The sequence below is a fragment of the Cherax quadricarinatus genome, chromosome 40 (genome assembly GCF_038502225.1).
Source record: "Cherax quadricarinatus isolate ZL_2023a chromosome 40, ASM3850222v1, whole genome shotgun sequence".
NCBI classification, from domain to species: domain Eukaryota; kingdom Metazoa; phylum Arthropoda; class Malacostraca; order Decapoda; family Parastacidae; genus Cherax; species Cherax quadricarinatus.
In genome coordinates this window covers 3,497,983-3,518,566 of record NC_091331.1, presented here as the reverse complement: position 1 = coordinate 3,518,566, position 20,584 = coordinate 3,497,983, and the positions used below count along the sequence as shown (strand labels likewise).

The following is a 20,584-nucleotide window of genomic DNA, read 5'->3' as shown; positions in this document are numbered from 1 at the left end:
AGTAACACTGGTGTCAGCGTATGCGGGTGTCAGTAGCTGATATTAACATATGTGCTTATGTCAAGGAGGCTCTTGTAATTATGTTAGTAGCATGAGGCGGGGATCACACAGGAGCACTGCATTTCTCAGGGCTCAGTTAATTGCCACTCTTCACATCTATCCTGGCTTTAGAGTAACAGGTGTGCGCTAGCAGGCAGAGAGAGGACTTTGATGATTTACTCAAGGGAATTGATGGTTCGGTGGATATTGATGATGCAAAGGTCATTCATGATGCCACGGTCATTGATGATGCAAAGGTCATGATGCAGAGGTTACTGATTATATGGAAGTCACTGATGATGCAGAAGTCATTGGTGATGCCACGGTCATTGATGATACAGAGGTCATTAATGATGTAGATGTTATGGGGGGGGGGTCAGACAGCACTTGGGGAATGGGAGGCAATCAGGTTTGATCCAGTGAAGGGAAGGGTATCTCCATGTCCTTGGAGCAAGAGCCCTCAGCTTCAAGGAACAACCCTTCAAGGGCCACGAAGACAGCAATCACCTGTTTACGTCAGACATAATTCACTTGATCCTTATAAACAGTGAACAGCTGATCCACGTAAACGGTGATCAGCTCATGCAAGTAAACAGTGATTAGCTGATACAAGTAAACAGTGATTAGCTGATACAAGTAAACAGTGATCAGCTGACCCAGGTTAACAAGGAAAGGAAACACGGGAGAGGCACAGGACGTAAACATGTTTTCAAACATGTGCTGATCACGTCGTCTGGCTAAGATGTCAGCGCTTGAAAAAAAAAAAAAAAACTCTATTCAAGTGGTCGAATATGTGTATTTGTATTTTTTTTATTTTAATACACCTTGCAGTAACACGATTAGTAAAATTTCTTCATTAGTCAATTATTTATTTTTATATTTATAGGGGTGGGGACGCTAAACCCGTAGGGGTCATACAGCGCCTGGGGGGAATGTAAGGCACTTCTACCGATTAAAATTAAGTTACTTTTCTTTCAACAATCAGCGTTCTTATATGGTTAGCTACTCTATATAGTGAAAGTGTTCGAAATTTCGATCGAAAATTATATAATGTACTATGAAGGTTTTTCCTCACACTACTCAAAAACATGTGCAAAAAAACTGTAGTGTAGAGGAGTTTTATTAAGAGAATTGATTGCGTAATATATTGACTGGTTCGTAAGCATCTGAGTTGTTGTTCTGGTTTATTTCAAGACTTGGCTTGTTTCTGCCGTGTACTCACCTAATTGTGGTTACAGGAGGGGTCGAGACTCAGCTCCTGGTCCCGCCTCTTCAATGATCGTTACTAGGTCCTCTCTCTCTCCTGCTTTCTCCCAAGCTCTACTGGGATGTCCAAGACATCCCAGTAGAGATAAGATAAGATAAGATTTCGTTCGGATTTTTAACCCCGGAGGGTTAGCCACCCAGGATAACCCACGAAAGTCAGTGCGTCATCGAGGACTGTCTAACTTATTTCCATTGGGGTCCTTAATCTTGTCCCCCAGGATGCGACCCACACCAGTCGACTAACACCCAGGTACCTATTTGCTGCTAGGTGAACAGGACAACAGGTGTAAGGAAACGTGTCGAAATGTTTCCACCCGCCGGGAATCGAACCCGGGCCCTCCGTGTGTGAAGCGGGAGCTTTAGCCACCAAGCCACCGGGCCACCATAGGTTAACAGCACTGCCCTGTGAGTTGTAATGTGTTATTAACGATTTCTTGAGTCATAGCCCATCAAAGAGCAACAAAATTCCTAATAAGAGGCGTGTCTGGTGTTTCCGTACAGGTCCATCTTTCAAGACATGGTTAGCATGGATACACTCATCATGAAGGTGATGAACTTCGCCCAGAAGCTGGTGAATGCAGACCGGGCCTCCCTCTTCCTGGTCGACGCCAAGAACAGGCAGCTCTACGCCAGGATATTTGACATGGGCAGTGAGTTCGACGAAGACAATCCACCTCAGGCCTTCAAGGAGATCAGGTGAGTATGAAGGATGTGTCATGGTGACACGTTGTATCATATATATAGAGAGTAGCCGCGATGTAATTTTCATATGTAATTGTGTAGCCATATAATGCAGGTATTCCAACAATGTATGTGTGTGTGTGTGTGTGTGTGTGTACTCACCTATTTGTGGTTGCAGGGGTAGATTCATAGTTCCTGGCCCCGCCTCTTCACTGATCTCTACTAGGTTACTCTCTCCCTGCTCCATGAGCTTTATCAAACCTCGTCTTAAAACTATGTATAGTTCCTGCCTCCACTACGTCACGTTCCAGACTATTCCACTTCCTAACAACTCTATGACTGAAGAAATATTTCCTAACATCTCTATGACTCATCTGAGTCTTCAGCTTCCAATTGTGACCCCTTGTTTCTGTGTTCCATCTGGAGTTACCTGGAGAGAGTTCCGGGGGTCAACGCCCCCGCGGGCCGGTCTGAGACCAGGCCTCCTGGTGGATCAGAGCCTGATCAACCAGGCTGTTGCTGCTGGCTGCACGCAAACTCTGGAACATCCTTGTCAATTCCTTGCAGTAATTTATATGTCGTTATCATGTCTCCCTAACCTCCTATCTTCCAGTGTCGTCAGGCCGATTTCCCTTAACCTTTCTTCGTAGGACATTTCCTTAGCTCTGGGACTAGTCTTGTTGCAAACCTTTGCACTTTCCCTAATTTCTTGACGTGCTGGACCGGGTGTGGGTTCCAAACTGGTGCTGCATACTCCAGTATGGGCCTGATGTACATTGTGTACAGTCTTAAATGACTCCTTACTGAGGTATCGGAACGTTATACTTAGGTTTGCCAGGCGCCCATATGCTGCAGCAATTATCTGGTTGATGTACGCCTCGGGAGATGTGCTCGGTATTATACTCACCCCAAGATCCTTTTTCTTGAGTGAGGTTTGCAGTCTTTGGTCACCTAGCCTATACTACGTCTGCGGTCTTTGCCCTTCCCCGATCTTCATTATTTTGATTTTGGCAGGGTTAAATTCGAGGAGCCAGTTGCTGGACCAGGCTTGCAGCCTGTCCAGGTCACTTTGAAGTCCTGCCTGATCCTCATCCGATTTAATTCTTCTCATTAACTTCACATCATCTACAAACAGGGACACTTCTGAGTATATCCCTTCCGTCATGTCATTCACATACACCAAAAACAGCACTGGGCCTAGGACTGACCCCTGTGGAACCCCGCTCGTTACAGGCGCCCACTCTGACACCTCGTTACGTTACGTACCATGTGTCTGTGTGTGTACTCAGTTGTAGCTGTAGGGATCGAATCACAACTCCTGGCCCCGCCTCTTCACTGGTCGCTACCAGTCACTCTCCCCGCTCCATGAGCTTTATCATACCTGGAGTTTACCTGGAGAGAGTTCCGGGGGTCAACGCCCCCGCGGCCCGGTCTGTGACCAGGCCTCCTGGTGGATCAGAGCCTGATCAACCAGGCTGTTGCTGCTGGCTGCACGCAAACCAACGTACGAGCCACAGCCCGGCTGATCAGGAACTGACCTCTTCTTAAAGCTATGTATGGATGCCTCCACTACATCACTTCCCAGACTATTCCATTTCCTGACAACTCTGTGGCTGAAGAAATACTTCCTAACATCCCTGTGATTCATCTGAGTCTTCAACTTCCAGTTGTGGCCCCTTGTTTCTGTGTCCCATCTCTGGAACATCCTGTCTCTGTCCACCTTGTCGATTCCTTTCAGTATTTTATATGTCGTTATATGTAGCAGTGTGTGTGTATGTTATATTTTAGTCTCGGTTTTTCATTCGAAAATCCCAGGCATGATCGTGTCTTCAGACACACCACCAAGCCCCTACTCCACCTTACATTCCACTTCATACTTCCACCAGGACATTTTGCCTTTTCCCTAGTAACACTGCTACAGTCAAGCTACACCATTCTCCCACACCACCTCAACAACACATTTCTACAGTCACAGAATTGTCAGGAAGTGGAACAATCTGGAGAGATGTAGTAGAGGCAAGATAAGATAAGAGACAAAGCTTTAAGAAGAGGTATGATAAAGCTCATAGAGCAGGGAGAGAGAGTGGACCTAGTAGCGACCAGTGAAGAGGAGGGCTCAGGAGCTATGACTTGACCCTTGCAACCACAATTAGGTAAGTACACCAACACCACTCCCATATACACTCCCTTCCCCTCACCACCACAACACACTTCACTCCTCACTCATGTTCTTAGTTTAAAAATTAAGGCCAAGATCATTAAGGTACTCACTCCACAAGGGTGCCCACTCCACAAGGGTGCCCACTCCAGAAAGGAGCCTACTCCAGTCACCATCTCCGCAAAAGCTCCTGCTACACAAAGGCACCCACTACACAAAGGTTCCCACTACACAAAGGCACCCTCTTCACAAAGGTACCTGAGCTGCCAGACCTGATACAGTAATGATGGGAGAGTTTGTCGACTTTGTGCTGAAGTTTCCTGAAGTTGGAGAGTTGGTGAGGCTCACTTCTTGGATGGAGTAGAGAGAGGATGGGAAAGAGGAATTATAGGAGAGAAGCATTCTGAAAGGAGGGAGGAAAGATAAGGGGTTTGAGAGTAGGAAATGGGTGATAATAGGGAGAAAGGGTGAAGCGGATAATGGGAGAGAAGGCAAGGTATGTGAAGAAGGGGGACGATCAGTGATAGGGAGATAATGGGGAAGGTGGTTAGCAATGGAAAGATGATGGGTGATGGGGAAGTGGTGAATGATGTTAGCATCTAATGGAGGAGGAGAGTGATTTCTTGTATAGTTAACTTTAGTGACCCTATTACCCTATTGTATCTCCATTTTTTCATAACTGATTTTCACACAGTTGAGTTACCTGCTTTAACTTTTAAGGTTTAAATAATAAGCTATCACAAGGACCCCAGTGGAAATAATAAGTCACTCGGACTTTTTTTTGGCTATCCAAGGTAATTTACACTATGTATGATAATTGTTCTTATGTAATCACCTAGTTGTACTCACCTAGTTATGGTTGCAGGGGTCGATTCATAGCTCCTGGCCCCACCTCACTAAATAAGCTTACTACTTACTACTTGGGAAGGAATTAGGTTTGATCCAAGGGAAGAGTAGCTCCAATTCTTTGTATCAAGAGATCATCTGTCTCATCAGGTCCTTTCAACAGTTCATGATGTTTAATTCTTGCAGCTCTGCCACAGCATCCAATATTTCCCACTGTGAAGAACTCTGTCAGAGAAATTGGAGTTATCCAAACACTTCCTGAGTTACCCATGCTGGGTCACCATCTGGAAAAGACCCAAGCCAGGACACCACCAGCAAATCAGTCAAATTCAATGAGTTACCCAAACACTTCCTGAGTTACTCATAAACTTCCTAAGTTACCCAAAAACTTCCTAAATTACCCAAAAACTTCCTAAATTACCCAAAAATTTCCTGAAATCAAGGGCAATTTCTTTTAATAAATTCAATTGAAAAGTGTATCTGAAATTAGATAACACATAGAGAGGCCTTCATAGTTCATACTGTATAATTTTTAATGCAATTTTTAGTCATAGGTAAAATAGCACTGTATAGAGGAGCTTTGTAAGTGAACTGGTTGTTCCTCTCACTTCCCAACCACCATGTTACACCTGCAGTTTTAACATTTATCAATACATTCATTGGGTAAAATCAATGCATATCTATGTCTGCACACAGATATGCAAATGTGGTAGAATCGCACTGAATCCACCTTGTTGATTCATTTACTCTCTATGCATATCTTTTTTTTACTATCTGCCATACCTCACACAAACTAATCCTCGACAGGTTCCCTATTGGCACAGGAATAGCGGGGATAGTGGCTCTGAATGGACAGGTGCTGAACATTCCTGATGCATATGCTGACCCTCGCTTCAACCGGACGGTGGACCAACTCACTGGCTACGTCACCAAGTCTATTCTCTGCATGCCTATTTTCATCCGAGGCAATGTCATTGGCGTCATGCAGATGGTTAACAAGGCCTATGGTGTCTTCAGCAAGGTGGGTGGTATGGGGGTGGAGGGTGGTTAGGGATAGAGTGGAGCAGGGGTAAGAGAGAGAGTGGAATAATAATATTATTATTATTATAATCAAAAAGAAGCGCTAAGCCACAAGGGCTATACAGCAGGAATAATAATAATAATACATAATATCTTTATTTCTACAAGTACATGTACAAGGTATACAGGCCTAGCTGACATCAATGACATACAGTACTACTATATAGAAAGCCGCTTGTTATCTTACTATATGTCTAGAAGTAAATACACACAGATCTAAATGGATTGTGAAAACGTGCAGTTACATTAACTTTTATAACCTGCATGAACTGTATCACTGTAGACAGCAAGAGTATTTCACCCCTCCATGGAAGATGTGTTTATTTAATATCACATACCTGCAAGCCCCTCCCAAGAAGCTCATTGCTAGTAATCCCTTCCTTAAATCACTTGTTAAAGCAACTGCTAAAGAAGAAATTTCTCATTTAGCTGGTAGCAATAAGTTATCACAAGTTATATACACTGATGGATCTAAACAGGAGTCTTCTGGCAGGGCTGCATCTGCTCTTGTTGCCACCTCCCTAGTTAGGAACGATAATAAATTTGTTGAGTTAGGCATAAGAATTAACATTGGGCGTCTAAACTGAAAACTGAATTGATTGCAATCCTAATGGCGCTAAAGCTAACTTATGACACTGAGTGTGACTCTATCATCATTACTGATTCTATGTCATCACTGAATGCTCTTGACTCATATAATGACTCCAACAACATGCTCATTGGAGAAGCCAGGTATAGATACTCAGAAATACAGGACAAAGGAATTAATGTACAATTGCTATGGATCCCATCACACATTGGATTACTCCTTCATGATAAAGTTGATATGTTAGCCAAGAAGAGTACCCAGAAGGAGAATGTAGAATATAACTTTGATATATCTGTATCTAGCATTAATAATAATATTAGGAGACAAGTAAATAATGAAAATGATTGTTATAGGAATGCAGTTAGAAGATTGAGTAGATCTATAACCCACTATGATAACACGAACATAGATAAATATGTTTATGGAGCAACTTGCAATGTGAACAGACTGACTGATGTTGTAGTGGCCAGGCTTAGGCTTGGTTACAAGTACTTCTGACAGTTTGGGAGACACACAGATGATGATCAAACTAAATGCAAATTGTGTGATCAGGCATATGGTCACTGTCTTGAACACTATGTGCTTAATTGTCCACTTATTGAGGAATACAGAGACAGACAGTATAATAACCTATGTGACATGTCATTTATCTTATTAATGAAAATAAGATACCAGGTATACTGAGCAAATTTCCTAAATTTGCCTGTAACAGATAAGTGAACTGCAGATATGTAGATATAAACCCATATATACACCTGTTAACCCTTTTGGGGCCAAGTTCCTAGGCCTTTTGTGTATCCATATGCTCTTGCGCTACCATCCACAGGATGGATATGGGGTGCACAATAAACTAGCCACTTCAGTGGCAAAATCTAAAAAATCTTATGTTGAGCATTTTGGGCAAATTAGGTCGGTTTTGTCCCAGGATGCAACCCACACCAGTTGGCTAACACCCAAGTACCCATTTTATACTGATGGGTGAGCAGGGACAGCAAGTGTCTTACGGAAACATGTCCCTAATGTTTTCCAGCCGTACCAGAGATTCGAACTCCAGACCTCAGTGTGTGAGATGAGTGCACAAGTGATCGAGCTAACGTAGCTTTAGGGTAGGAGGAAGCATAGGGTGACAAAGACAGAATAGGGAGTGGAGAAGGAGAGAATGGAGTGTGGAAAAGAATAAAAGATAGAGGGCAGAGAAAAGTTCAAAGGAGGGGGAGGGTGGAGGCAGATTTTGGCTTTCTTAGTACCCAGTGATAGAGTGCTCACACATCCCCAGTGCAAGAGTACAGTAATCCCCCCATATCCAAGGGGAATATGTTCCAAGACCTACCATGAATACCTGTAACTCTGGATAGTAGCAAACCCTGTATATATACATGTAAGTCATTTTTCATTTACATACATCCCTATGATAAAGTTTAATTAATAAATTATGCAAGTTAAGTCTAGAATTAGTAGTTTTTTCACTAATGGGAAGCATTTCACAGCTTCTTTTAGGCTTTGAAAAACTGTCAGCATCATTACTTTTGTGCTCTGGACCCATTATTAAGCATAATTAAGGGTTATTTTTGGGCTACAGTAATCTGTGGATAACTGAAATCATGAATACAAAATCTGTGGACATGGGGGTTCTACTGTACTCATTACATGACCTTCCAAATAATTACTTACGAACAAATGACTTGCTGTTCCAACGACAAGATTCCTATCTTCAATTGTCTTAAATATGAATTAAAATATTTTTTCTATTATAATATGGGTGTCTGTTGAGAAAATTGGTTCTGAGACCCAAACACTTGACTTATGAAAGATTTTCAGGAATTCATTAATATTGCAAGTTAGGGCACCCTTGTAAGATACTACTCACTACAGGACTAAATGCAATAATCCAAATCCTCTATTCCTATCATACTATACCTCAGTGCCCATTGTTGCTTGCAGGAAGATGAAGAGTCATTTGAGATGTTTGCTATCTACTGTGGCCTTGCTCTGCACCACGCCAAACTTTATGATAAAATTCGTCGCTCGGAGCAGAAATACAAGGTGAGTGGCTCCCACCCTCACTTCTATTACCTCTCCTTTCCCTCCATGCCCTCCTATATTTCTTATTCCTTTACTTTCCCTCTTCTCCCTTTATGTTACCTCCCTCATTTTTTGCTCTTTCCTTAACTTTATGCTGTTTCATTGCTTGCTCTCTTTCTCTATATTTCTTCATTCCCTCACTCTCTTCCTCCATTTATCACTTCTTGCTTCCTCCTCCAATTCTTGGTCAGCTCTTTTCAGCTCTTTCTACCTTTGAGTCTTCTCCCCAGCCTAATCAATCTCTTTCTGTTCCCTCCTTCCTTGCTGTGTACCTTCTTGACTTCTGCAACTATGCTCTCATCCAACCCTCATTGCATTCTTCTTAGCTCCTCTATGCCCTCACCAGTGTTACTGAAAATATCTGTTTCATCCCTCTATTCCTTTTACCTTCTATCCCTTTAAACCTGTTTCAGCTCTTTCTTCCTTCAAACCTCTGTTACAACTTTTTCTTTTTCTACCTGCTACTTCAACTCTCAATCCATTTTAACCCCTTAATTCTTGTTGTACACTTCCCTGACATTGGCGCTTATTGTGTACATCTTGGTGCATGCATCTTATATGTTTTTGGTATACATGTGATATCTTCTGGGTGCACACACGTGATGTCAACTTGAAGCACACATGGGATTTTTTTTTTTTTGTGCCCACACGACATAATCTTGGTGCATTCATAACATCTTTTTATGATGTGTTCTTGAAAAGTATTGAGAGGTCTTGAGAAGTCTTGAGAAGACTTGAGAGGACTTGATAGGTCTTGAGAGGTTCTTCTTGTTGATTTAACTTCTGTGTTAAAAAGTAAAAAAATAATTACAGATGTGTTTTGTAATAAGTTTAAAGTAGATATTTTCTTGATAATTAGATATTAATGTTAAAGTTGCATGAATTGTATAAAGTACTTTCAGAATAAAAAATTAACTCAAATATAACTAAAACCTTAATTAAATATGTAATACAGTATCTTCAAAATCTTCCTTTTTACATTATATTTAACCTAAATTATCAATAACGTTAAAACTCTGCACAAATAACCTGCATATAGGAGACCAAAACTTATGATGACATTTTGGTCCAATTTAGACCATTAACAAGTCACACTGAAGCTAGAAGGAAGGGTCCCCTTCCCTTCTAACTTCAATGAGACTTGTTGATGATCTAATTTGGACAAAAATATCATCATAAGCTTCAATCTCTTAAGTTTGGGTTATTTGTGTATTGTTTCAACCACAGTATTGTGACTCTTTATTCATTGAACTATAAGTTCTCCAGTGGACAATTTAGCCAGAATGGAAACCACTTGGTATATTTGCAGCATTCATTTTTTCTCTCACTTTCTTTGAAAGAGCTGACTACTTAATAGGTGTAATAAATTATACACAGTAAGACTGAATGAAACTATAACCTCAAGAAAAACTAGAGTGAATTTGCAGTCAGTGTCTGCTAGTCATGTGGTGCTGATCTTTCTTCATCCTAAGTGGAAGAACTATAGTGAAGTATCGAAATTTGACTCGATCAGGAGACTAGATAGTCTAGACCAGTAGTCCCCAACCTTTTAGTATGAAAGGGCAAATTTGAAAAGCCAAATTTAAAGGACGGCCACATTTTGTAATATTTGCAATTTTTATGAATAATAACAATAACATCTTCTAATTGTTGACATTGCAGTATGGAACCTACAGAAAAGTGAAGGGCCACATGCAGCCCTCAGGCCATAAGTTGGGGAACTCTGGTTTAGAGTTAATGTTTGTTTGAAGAGACCCAACATGAAAACCCATGATTGTTTTTTCAAGGTAAAAAATCACTTGACAACAAATGAAAGCTCAACTTACATTAAAAATGATACTCAGCTTTTACTAAATCTGACAGAATTTTACATTGAGGTTCATCATATAAACCTGATTTAACACTAGTTTTATTACACTCAGTCATTATAAACCTTACAATGTGTCAGCACATTCACAAGGCTTTTGGCTATAATTTTTTTTTTTTTTTTTTTTCAACAAGTTGGCCGTCTCCCACCGAGGCAGGGTGACTATAAATATTTTCTTAATTATACTTCACAATCTCTCTTAAATAGAATAAATATAATGAAGAATTCTCTAAACAAATGTTAAGTGCGTGCAATAGAAATCAACACAATATAAATTGTCATCACAATAGAAATTGTTGACATTTTACCATTTGACATCATTATGCATAAAAAAATTATAAAAGAAAAAATTAAACAAAGAACTGTCAAGTAGTCTTACTTTGCCTTCCAGTACCTAGGTTCGTCTTGACAACCTCATACGGAGGAAGACTGGCTGCCTCATTCTTCACCCTCTGCACTGCCACTTCTGACTGTCCAACTTGCCTGGCTCTCTCTGTTATTATGAGCTCTGGACAGGGCCAAAATAGAAGTCTTCTTTTCCATACTATGCTTACACATCACCATTGTGAGCACTGATAACCAGCTTATAAACTGTTAAACAACCCAGCAGGAAGGTGCAAAATGGGCATCAAGCCTATAGCAGTTTCAGCACGGTAACTGAGAACAAGTGGTGGCTGGAAGTCGCTGCTCTGTTATGTGTGAGCTGCCTGTAGTATGATCAGCCTCATTAATATTGCACTTAGGTTGTCTAGTGCAAGAGAGAACAACAAAACAATGTAATTTGTCAATTTATTTTGTACTATCAGCTTTACGATTTATTTTGCTGCCACTGTACCATTTACATTTTGCTCAAGTAAACAGTTGACATATTAAAAATGAAATTTAAAAAAACTGCATAGAGCATCACTAAATGACCTGGCATTGTAATGCAAAATGGAAAAAGTTGTAATATTCCAAAATCTGTGAAGGTGATCTGCAATTAAAAGTAATAATACAGTACAGTAATATGAAAAAATAATATACTGCACTGTAATAGTAATAATTGTAAAACAATAATAATAATAATAACTCTGCAAGGATACATAAGTCAGGCTCCCCAAGAAGCCACAGGAGGGACTAGTATCAAATTAAATTTGAATAAGTCTTTAAAAAACATCATCTGGGATGACGTTACTCAGCTCTGGAGGAGCCATTTGAGACCTGAGAGAGGGAGACAATGTGTTCATGTTGATTTATGACCATGAAGGTCATTGCACAGGTCCCAAGGCATCAGACTAGTGGGCCGACTCTGCAGCTTCTCGGAAGGGTGAAGTTTCAGAGAAGTGTGTTGATATTTTAGGTCTGTCCCTTTCTGAATTGTCAAGTGTGGGTGTAACTCCTGTGTGGTCTCCTAGTGGCCCTGACAGTGTCTTCCCATGTGTGCCTTAATTAATGTTCAAGTTGCGTCCCCTTACAGGTAGCCCTTGAAGTGCTAAGTTACCACAACTCTTGCACTGATGATGAGTTTGAGACTCTTCAAGCCGACTCATTAAAGAACGCACAGCCAGGTGTTGATGAGTAAGTAGAAATAAGATCAGTCAAGGTAGCTAAACATTTAAATGTGTCTGCAGCCGTATTTTTGTTGTCTGTGGGTAATCTCTTTCCTTTCCATGCTTTTATCAAGGAATGACTAACTTTAACTAATCGTTCTTCTTCTCTCCTTGATTTGCAGGGCCTATTGAATTATGCCAAAGAATGTTTAAGCAAATTTAAAGATGAAATTTATTTCATCTGTAACAATGAACATATGTAACGTTCCATGAAAGTGACCCAAAACCACTATAAAATTTTCTATTTTTTATATATTCATATATATATTTTTTCTTTAAAGAAATAATGAATACCGGTATTTATCATGGAATGAAAACATTGCTTTGTTGTTTCAAAGGTTACTGCAAGCCCTTCTATCAGTTCCTTCTTCCTGTACCACATTATGTACATCCACTTAAATGCTAAATAGCTCCTTCCTTGTCAACTTTTCCAGGTAGCTCTGGAAATGATGAGCTACCACAGCAGTTGTGTGGAAGAGGAGCTTGACAGGTTGTCAAGGGAGGAGGTGCCCCCTCAATTGCCAGAAGTTGATAAGTAAGTATAGGAGGAGGGCGGGAGGCTGGCTGCGTATGACAGTTCAGTTAGTCACGAGGTCCTGTATCTGAACCTTCAGGAAGTATAATTATTCCTAAATTATATTTGGAGCTACATACTTTTGATATAATCTTAACTTGCAGATATACTCTGCCTTTCTGATTGACAAATTTTTGGAAGACTCTATTGTTGATTTTTTCTGGTGGTGGGTGCTCTAACGAAGATCCATGTGGCTCTAAGCCCTGAAGATTTCAAAGAACTGGATACCAATATTAAACATGGAAGTGAAATTTCAGTTTTAATAATAAGTAAAAATTGGAAAACCGGAATAAGTTGCATTGGAGTATGGGAGACGTGAAGAACGCCAATCATACTACACTTAAAATAAATACACTCCACCTGGGAATGGTTCAGGCCACTGATAACAAATTGTCTAACGCAGCTCAGCAAGGCTCATATTGTACCACGCTGAGGAAAATTTATTAATAATAATTATTATTGTTATTATTATAATTATGATTATTATTATAATGATGAAGTGCTAAATCCATGAAATTCATACAGTGCCTTAGTAATGGGAAGTAATCAGGTTTGATCCAAGGAAGTAGAGGGTAGCTCCGGTTCCTTGAATCCACAGCCTTTCACCAGAATCAAGGCACTGCCTTGAAGGTGAGGAGAACTTTGCATTGTTCTTCTAAGTTCTTAAGGATATTCTTTTGAGGCAAACAGACACTTTGTTATTTCATTTATTACTGAATGTATTTTGCCAATATTAACCCACATATTAATCTGTAATTTTTCTACTATTACTGGGCTTTTTTAGTTGTAAAAAAAAGAATCTGCCATTACATACTGAGCTATACTGACTTGAGGACTTATTAATGTCCATAATTATTTCCTGATAAAGAGCTCAGTTCACCAATATTGGACTTATCCCAAACTTTGGCTTTTTTCTATCATTGGTGACCTGGTCCTATAACTGGTGACCTTGTCCTATCACCGGTGAGCTTGTCCTATCACTAGTAACCTTGTCCTATCACTGGTGACCTTGTCCTATCACTAGTAACCTTGTCCTATCACTAAAGAGCTTGTCCCGTCACTAGTGAGCCTGTTTAAACTTCTTATTTTATTAATAAACCTGAACTTGGCTGGGGTAGTTAGATTAGTCTTTCACTTAGATATGCTTGCACAGTTATGTTTCAACTGGAATAAAGTGATTTTATTTGTGTTTTCTGCTTTATATAGCTTGGGAATTTTAACACTGTAATGCCATGGGATGACTGATTCGATGGAAATCATTTTAGATACTAAAAAACAGTAGTCGTAACATGGGCATTTATTATTATATTCATAAAGAAGTGCTAAATTTATAATGGTTTTACTATGCCTGGGAAATTTGAAGTACGTAATGAGGTTTGATTTAGGGAAAGGGTAACCCCATCTCAATGGATCACAAACCATGCACTATGAAGGAGTGGTGTTGATATGTTGAAGTTTTCTAGCTGTAGTGTAGGCACCCCTCTGGTAAAACAGTGATGGAGTGAATGATGAGGAAAGTGTTTCTTCTTTTTCTGGTCACCCTGCCTTGGTGGGAAATGGCCGATGTCTTAATAAAAACAAAAATATCATCATTTTCTTGGATTAGAATTAATTCTTACAGTGAGCTATAGCTGTTGCAATGTATTATAATACAGTATGAGCACTTATCATTCTTTTATTATTTAAAAGAATTAATTTTTACTAAGAACTACAGTCATTTCAGTTAACTTGAAAAGGAAATTGTGTCCACATAGAAAATCCTGTAGCCTTATGCAAATTTCAGGTTTAGATTCTTTATTTCAGCATGATACGAAGTTTGTACAAAGATGAACGACATTTAGGTGCACATACAGAAAGTCCCTTAGTATGCAGAACATTTCAGGCAAATTTAAGCCTGTGTTAAGACTAATAAGGCAATGATTAACTGATTGCTTATATATAAACAGTTAATCTCTTAATCACAGCATACACTGAAAGATAGTTATAGTAGAGTGAAGTACGCATAGTAAAAATGGCTCTGACAGTGAAACCCTAACAGTGAAACCCTCATCAAATGCTAATGTTAACCCATCAGTTATCATAAGCCTATTTTTAGCTGCATTTTTCCATTTGCTTGTATCTTTCTTCTTTGCTTCAGATATTGTCTACTGCTTGCATATGCATCATTTGCTTATTTTGTGTAGTGCTGGATACCTTAGAGATATTGGCAAATTTTTGTATTTAATAAGTGTTTTGTGACTGTTATTTTATATTATAATATACTAGAGAGCACCATCAGTAGATGAGAGTGTTCATACATGTTCTAGAAGAGATACTATTCATGTTTCTATTTGATATGATTAAAATTAACATTTAGTAAGTCGTGTTCACAAATCCAGCAGTCAGGTCATTTTTCTTTTGCTGACTAATATCTTCTTATTATGAACCTAAGCTGGATCATAGTCAACAGATGCATTTATTAAGACTGATAGAGTATAGATGGTATGAACAGTAACTGAACAAGTTTTCCACTGGATGATAATGGTAACAGCTTGACGTAGCTCCTGGAGAGTGAAACATTGCCACAATAAAATGTCACATTAGTTACATCTGTGTCCATTTACCAAACAACACACATCTTTCCTCTGTTTAACCCTTAAACTGTCCAAACGTAGATATACGTTGATGTGTGGCAGGCTCCGAACATAGATCTACTTTTTTTTTACATGCTTTCAAATGGGGAAAATCAAGGTCAGAACACTAAGCACGTGAACGTAGATCTACATTTGGACAGTTTAAGGGTTAAACACCCCATCTGGGAAGCATAGCAATACTGTCTTCCTTTTTTGACTTTTCTTTAAAGTGGGTCAAGTTTTGTAAACCTAACTTATGGTAAAACCTCAATTTAAAAGATTTTTGGATTTAACAGATAAAGTGGAAACAAGGGATGAAGTCCAAACTTCCAGAATTGTCTGCTGTTGTTGTGATCCACTGGGTAAATTGTTTTTGGAAACAATGGATAAAGTACACTGTTTCATTATTATGAGTATAACGAAACAATTAAATTTGGGGGGATTTAACAATCAGCATTACTGGATGCCTTCACCCATTTTATTATTTTGTTAAATCAAGGTTTTGCTATATTTTCAAATTAACATGGTGATGCAAAAATAAACATCTATACAAGATGTTTCATGATAATGATAAACAATCCACTTGCAAGACATGTAGCCACTTTTTAAAATAGTTAATAGTGTATACTGTTCCTATATACTATACAGTGGAACCTCAGTACTTGAGCAGCTCCCTACTTGAACAATTCGTTATTTGAATGCTTTGTCCAGTAAAATAATTGCTCAGTAGTCGGCCATTTGCTCGGCACTCTACCAAACAAACACGACCTACCGGAACTTCGCTGTAAATTATTTCGTGTTTCTTCACGTTTTTTGGTCATTTTTTATATTATTTGTATAAATAAGTCACCATGGGGCCTAAGAAGATTAGTGATAAGCCAATCAAAAAGAAAACCGATTGGAAAAAATTTGTTTGGTACTCTTAACAGTTTGGCACTCGAACAGCCTTATGGAATGAATTAAGTTCGAGTACTGAGATTCCACTCTATATATTTTTCTTGTTATAGTTCACAGTTTTTTAGAGGAAGGCAGTCAGGCACATTGTGCTGCTCTGTTCAGCTTGCAGCATTTAATGATTTTTTTTTTTAGATATTTGAAGCTCTAGCATATGCTTAATTGTCCACTTATTGAGGAATATAGAGACAGACAGTATAATAACCTATGTGACATGTCAAGATATCTTATTAATGAAATTAAGATACCAGATATACTAAGCAAATTTCCTAAATTTGCTTGTAACAGATAAGTGGACTGTAGATATGTAGATATAAACCCATATGTACACCTGTTAACCCTTTGGGGCCTAGTTCCTAGGCCTTTTGTGTATCCATATGCTCTTGCGCTACCGTCCACAGGATGGATATGGGGTGCACAATAAACTAGCCACTTCGATGGCAAAATCTAAATCTAGCATACGGGTACATAGGGAAGATATAAAAAAAATTATGACACCTATTGCCATAAATATAGTCCAATTGTAATCAAGGAAAAACATGTGTTGACACTGGACCTCTTGTCAGTATCCTACCTTTGCCTGCTGTATATTTAATATCCAGGGTTTAGATTTCCATCCACTTCAACCATTTACTGTTTATGCATTAGCCACTGGTTTTAAGGATTAAAATTGAGACCTAAAAAAAAACGAGAGATATGTTGTGTGTTTGAATAGGGAAATATAATTGAGGATAATAAATTTGAAGGTTCAGTACTGCATGAGAGTGATGAAAATCTGGAGATAAGAGGCATGCAAAATAAATATTTGGCTGGAGATTTCATCCATCTCACTGGCTTTCATACATTTACAGTACATATAATAATATAAACACATACTGTACTTGATATAATACAGGATTGGCTCAATTCCTAAGCTTGTCAAGACATAGGAAAATCTTTTTTTACTCCTGCTACCCATGCTCATGTAGCAGTAAATAGGCACCTAGGAGTTGTCAACTCTTGTGGCTCATATCTTAGGGAGGACTGAAGGAGCCTAATTGAAATAAGCCAAATTGTTGGATTTTCTTGTATCACCTCGTGTTAATTACTCTCCATGGTTTATAATTAGAAGATAATTGTCTTACTCTAGGTCAGCTTTTCATGGCCTAGGTAATCACCTTCCTGTATAACTCTTACTCATCACACACCCATAACTCATCCCTATCATCCCCCTGAAACACTTAGTCACATCCCACATATGCCTAACCTTAATTGGCCAAATTTTTGCAGTTACTACTTCTGTCCACTGTACTTGGAGGATATGGACAAGGTGCGCCACGCCATTTACATGTTTGTGGACCTGTTTGGTCTGTCACGGTTTGACAAAGAGTGCCTGATCCGGTTTACTCTGACTGTAAAGAAGAATTATCGGCGTGTCCCCTACCATAACTGGACTCATGGATTCAGTGTTGCGAATTCCATGTACACCATCATCAAACATGCTCCCAAGACATTCCGACCGCTGGAGGTAAGGGTCATAGATTTCTGTGAGCCAGAATGGTAAAGCAAGGAGGCTAGGATAGTAGTATACCTGGAGTATACCTGGTGGGTGTTTTGGGGGGTCAGTGCCCCCAAGGCCCAGTCCATGATCAGGCTTCATGGTGGATCAAAGCCTGATGAACCAGGCTGTTACTGCTGGCTTCATGCAAACCAACATACGAATCACAGCCCGGGTGGTCAGGTGCCTGTCCAGCTCCCTTTTGAAGACAGCCAGGAGTCTATTGTTTATCCCCCTTATGTATGCTGGGAGGCAGTTAAACAATCTTGGGCCCCTGACACTTACTGTGTTGTCTCTTAGCATACTCATGGCACCCCTGCTTTTCATTGGGGATATGTTGCACTGCCTGCTGAGTTTTTTGCTTTCGTAGGGAGTGATTGCCATGTGCAAATTTGGGACTAATCCCTCTAGGATTTTCCAGGTTTATATTATGATGTATCTTTTTCACCTGCATTCCAAGGAGTACAGGTCAAAGGGCTTACACTGTTCCCAATAATTTAGGTGCTTTGTTACACTTATACATGCAGTGAAAGTTCTCTGTATATTCTCCAGGGTTTGCAATTTTGCTTGCCTTGAAAGGGGCTGTTTGTGTACAGAAATACTGCAGCCGAGAGAGAACAAATGGTTTGTAGAGAATCATTGACTTGGCATCCCTAGTTTTGAAGGTTCTCATTATCCATCCTATCATTTTCCTAGCAGATGTGATAGAAACATTGTTGTGATCTTTGAAAGTGAGATTCTCTGACATTATCACTCTCATGTCCTTCACATTAGTTTTTCACTGTATTGTGTGGTGTGATGTGAAAAAAAATGTTAGAGTACCTGACCTGGCTGTGGTTCATACGTTGGTTTCCATGCAACCGGCAATAACAGCCTGGTTGATCAGACCCTGATCCAAAATGAAGCCTGGTCATGGAGGCAATGACCCCTGGAACATCCTCCAGGTATACTCCCGGTAAGCAAATGATACCATTAAGCTTTTTTATAAAACATAAGCATGGATATTAATGAATAATTTAGTTTTAATAATTCATTTAACAATAAAATAGGAAACAGTAACATAAAATATTACCTGTAGATGTTTGACTTCCAATTTTAAACATGTTTTAATGGAATTTTTCTTACTTTTAAGCAAGATAACCAGTAACTTTACTGTAAAAGTCTGGCTTGCTCAGAAGATTTTTCTTGACCGAGAGAATTTCTGGAGTAACTCCTGTTTCATTTCACAGAACGACGCTGCACTTTACAGAGACAGTAATTGATGGTGCCATTGAAATGAATTCAGCCTTATTAAGCTTAAACTTTATGTTTATAGTTTATCTCTGAAATTTTCTAATATGTAAACTCTGTAATGTGTAACACTGAATATATCATTGCTTAGTTAATCTTAAGTTAATTTTAAGCCTGCTCATAATGCTCTGCATACAAGGGGCTTTGGCATGTTGCACTGTAATAACTTTGTACCTCACTGTATCATGTTCAAATTAATAAATAAATAAATAAATAAATAAAATTGTGATTTCTATGACAAGCTATCAAATAAAGTTTTGTAATTACTCTTCAGTGACTGAAAAGAAAGCTCTGGAAATTCTTTTCTTAACACAGAGAATGAGAGTATAAGAGGTCTGTCAATCTTGTGTATTCACAGGAAAGTATCAAATCTATATGGGTTGTACAGTGCCTGGGGAATGAAAGACTACTGGATTTGATTCAGTGAAAGAAGGAAGTTAGCTACATTTCTCTGGATCAAGAGTTCTTCACCAGAATCATGGCACTACCTCTGAAGGAAAAAAAAATTGTAGCTGGCAAAGATAATGTTCTCATTTATTCTATAATGACATGTTATTTTTCTACAATTTATGGTTCCTCCACACAGTGCTTAGCCTTGTACATTGGGTCACTGTGCCATGACTTGGACCACCGTGGTAAGAACAATAAATTCATGCTGGAAACAGAGAGTCCTCTGGCAGCAATCTACACCACCTCCACCCTGGAGCACCATCACTTCAACCAGACTGTTACTATCCTCCAGCAGGTGACTGCTCTTTCCCTAACCATTGTTCTGTGGAGGAATCTAGTGGGCATTATTGATTTTCATCTAAGGAAAAAAATAATTCATTAAGCTGTGTTCCAAGACTTGCCTCATTAATTTATAGTGTTTAAAAGTGAATTATAATCATAGTATATTTATGGAGAATTGCTAAACCCTGAGGTTTCATTATTATTACATTTGTGGAAAAGTACAGTACAACTCCCATAGGGATGATACAATGCTTGGGGTAGTAGAAGGTATTCAAGTTTCATCCCAGGAAGGGATAGGGAGGATAGGCTTAATTCCTTGGATCAAGAGCTCTTCACCAACATCAAAGCACCCACTATGAAGTGTTTTAAATTAGAATATAATACATAAACACATAATACATGATGAAGTTATGTGTCACTGAGAGAAGGACTGTGTGTTGCAGGAAGGCCACAACATCTTTGGCAAGTTGACCTCTAATGAGTATAAGCAAGTATTAAGTAATATCAAGCACTGCATCCTGGCCACCGATCTTGCCCTGTTCTTCCCAAACAAGGCAAGACTCACGAAGCTAGTCGAAGATGACTTCTTTGATTGGGAAAATCCAGATCACAGGTAAGTTGCTCTATAATTGTTATAAACAAGGGTGAGTGTAAACATGTAAGGGTCATACAATAGTTGAGAAATGGG

General features: G+C 39.2%; 1 protein-coding gene across 7 annotated transcripts in view; it reads left to right on the top strand.

The window, feature by feature from the left end:
* Positions 1-20,584, top strand: part of LOC128687151 (probable 3',5'-cyclic phosphodiesterase pde-5) — a 172,969-nt gene that overhangs the window by 139,292 nt on the left and 13,093 nt on the right. For 6 of the 7 annotated variants that reach the window (XM_070092631.1, XM_070092633.1, XM_070092636.1 and 3 more), the window contains 7 exons: positions 1,807-2,001; positions 5,798-6,011; positions 8,601-8,702; positions 12,065-12,165; positions 17,607-17,844; positions 19,751-19,909; positions 20,340-20,509. In XM_070092631.1, coding sequence (XP_069948732.1) covers positions 1,807-2,001; positions 5,798-6,011; positions 8,601-8,702; positions 12,065-12,165; positions 17,607-17,844; positions 19,751-19,909; positions 20,340-20,509 — 1,179 coding nt within the window. Of the gene's footprint in view, positions 1-1,806; positions 2,002-5,797; positions 6,012-8,600; positions 8,703-12,064; positions 12,166-12,631; positions 12,733-17,606; positions 17,845-19,750; positions 19,910-20,339; positions 20,510-20,584 lie in introns of all 7 variants that reach the window. The other variant, XM_070092632.1, reaches the window with a different exon arrangement.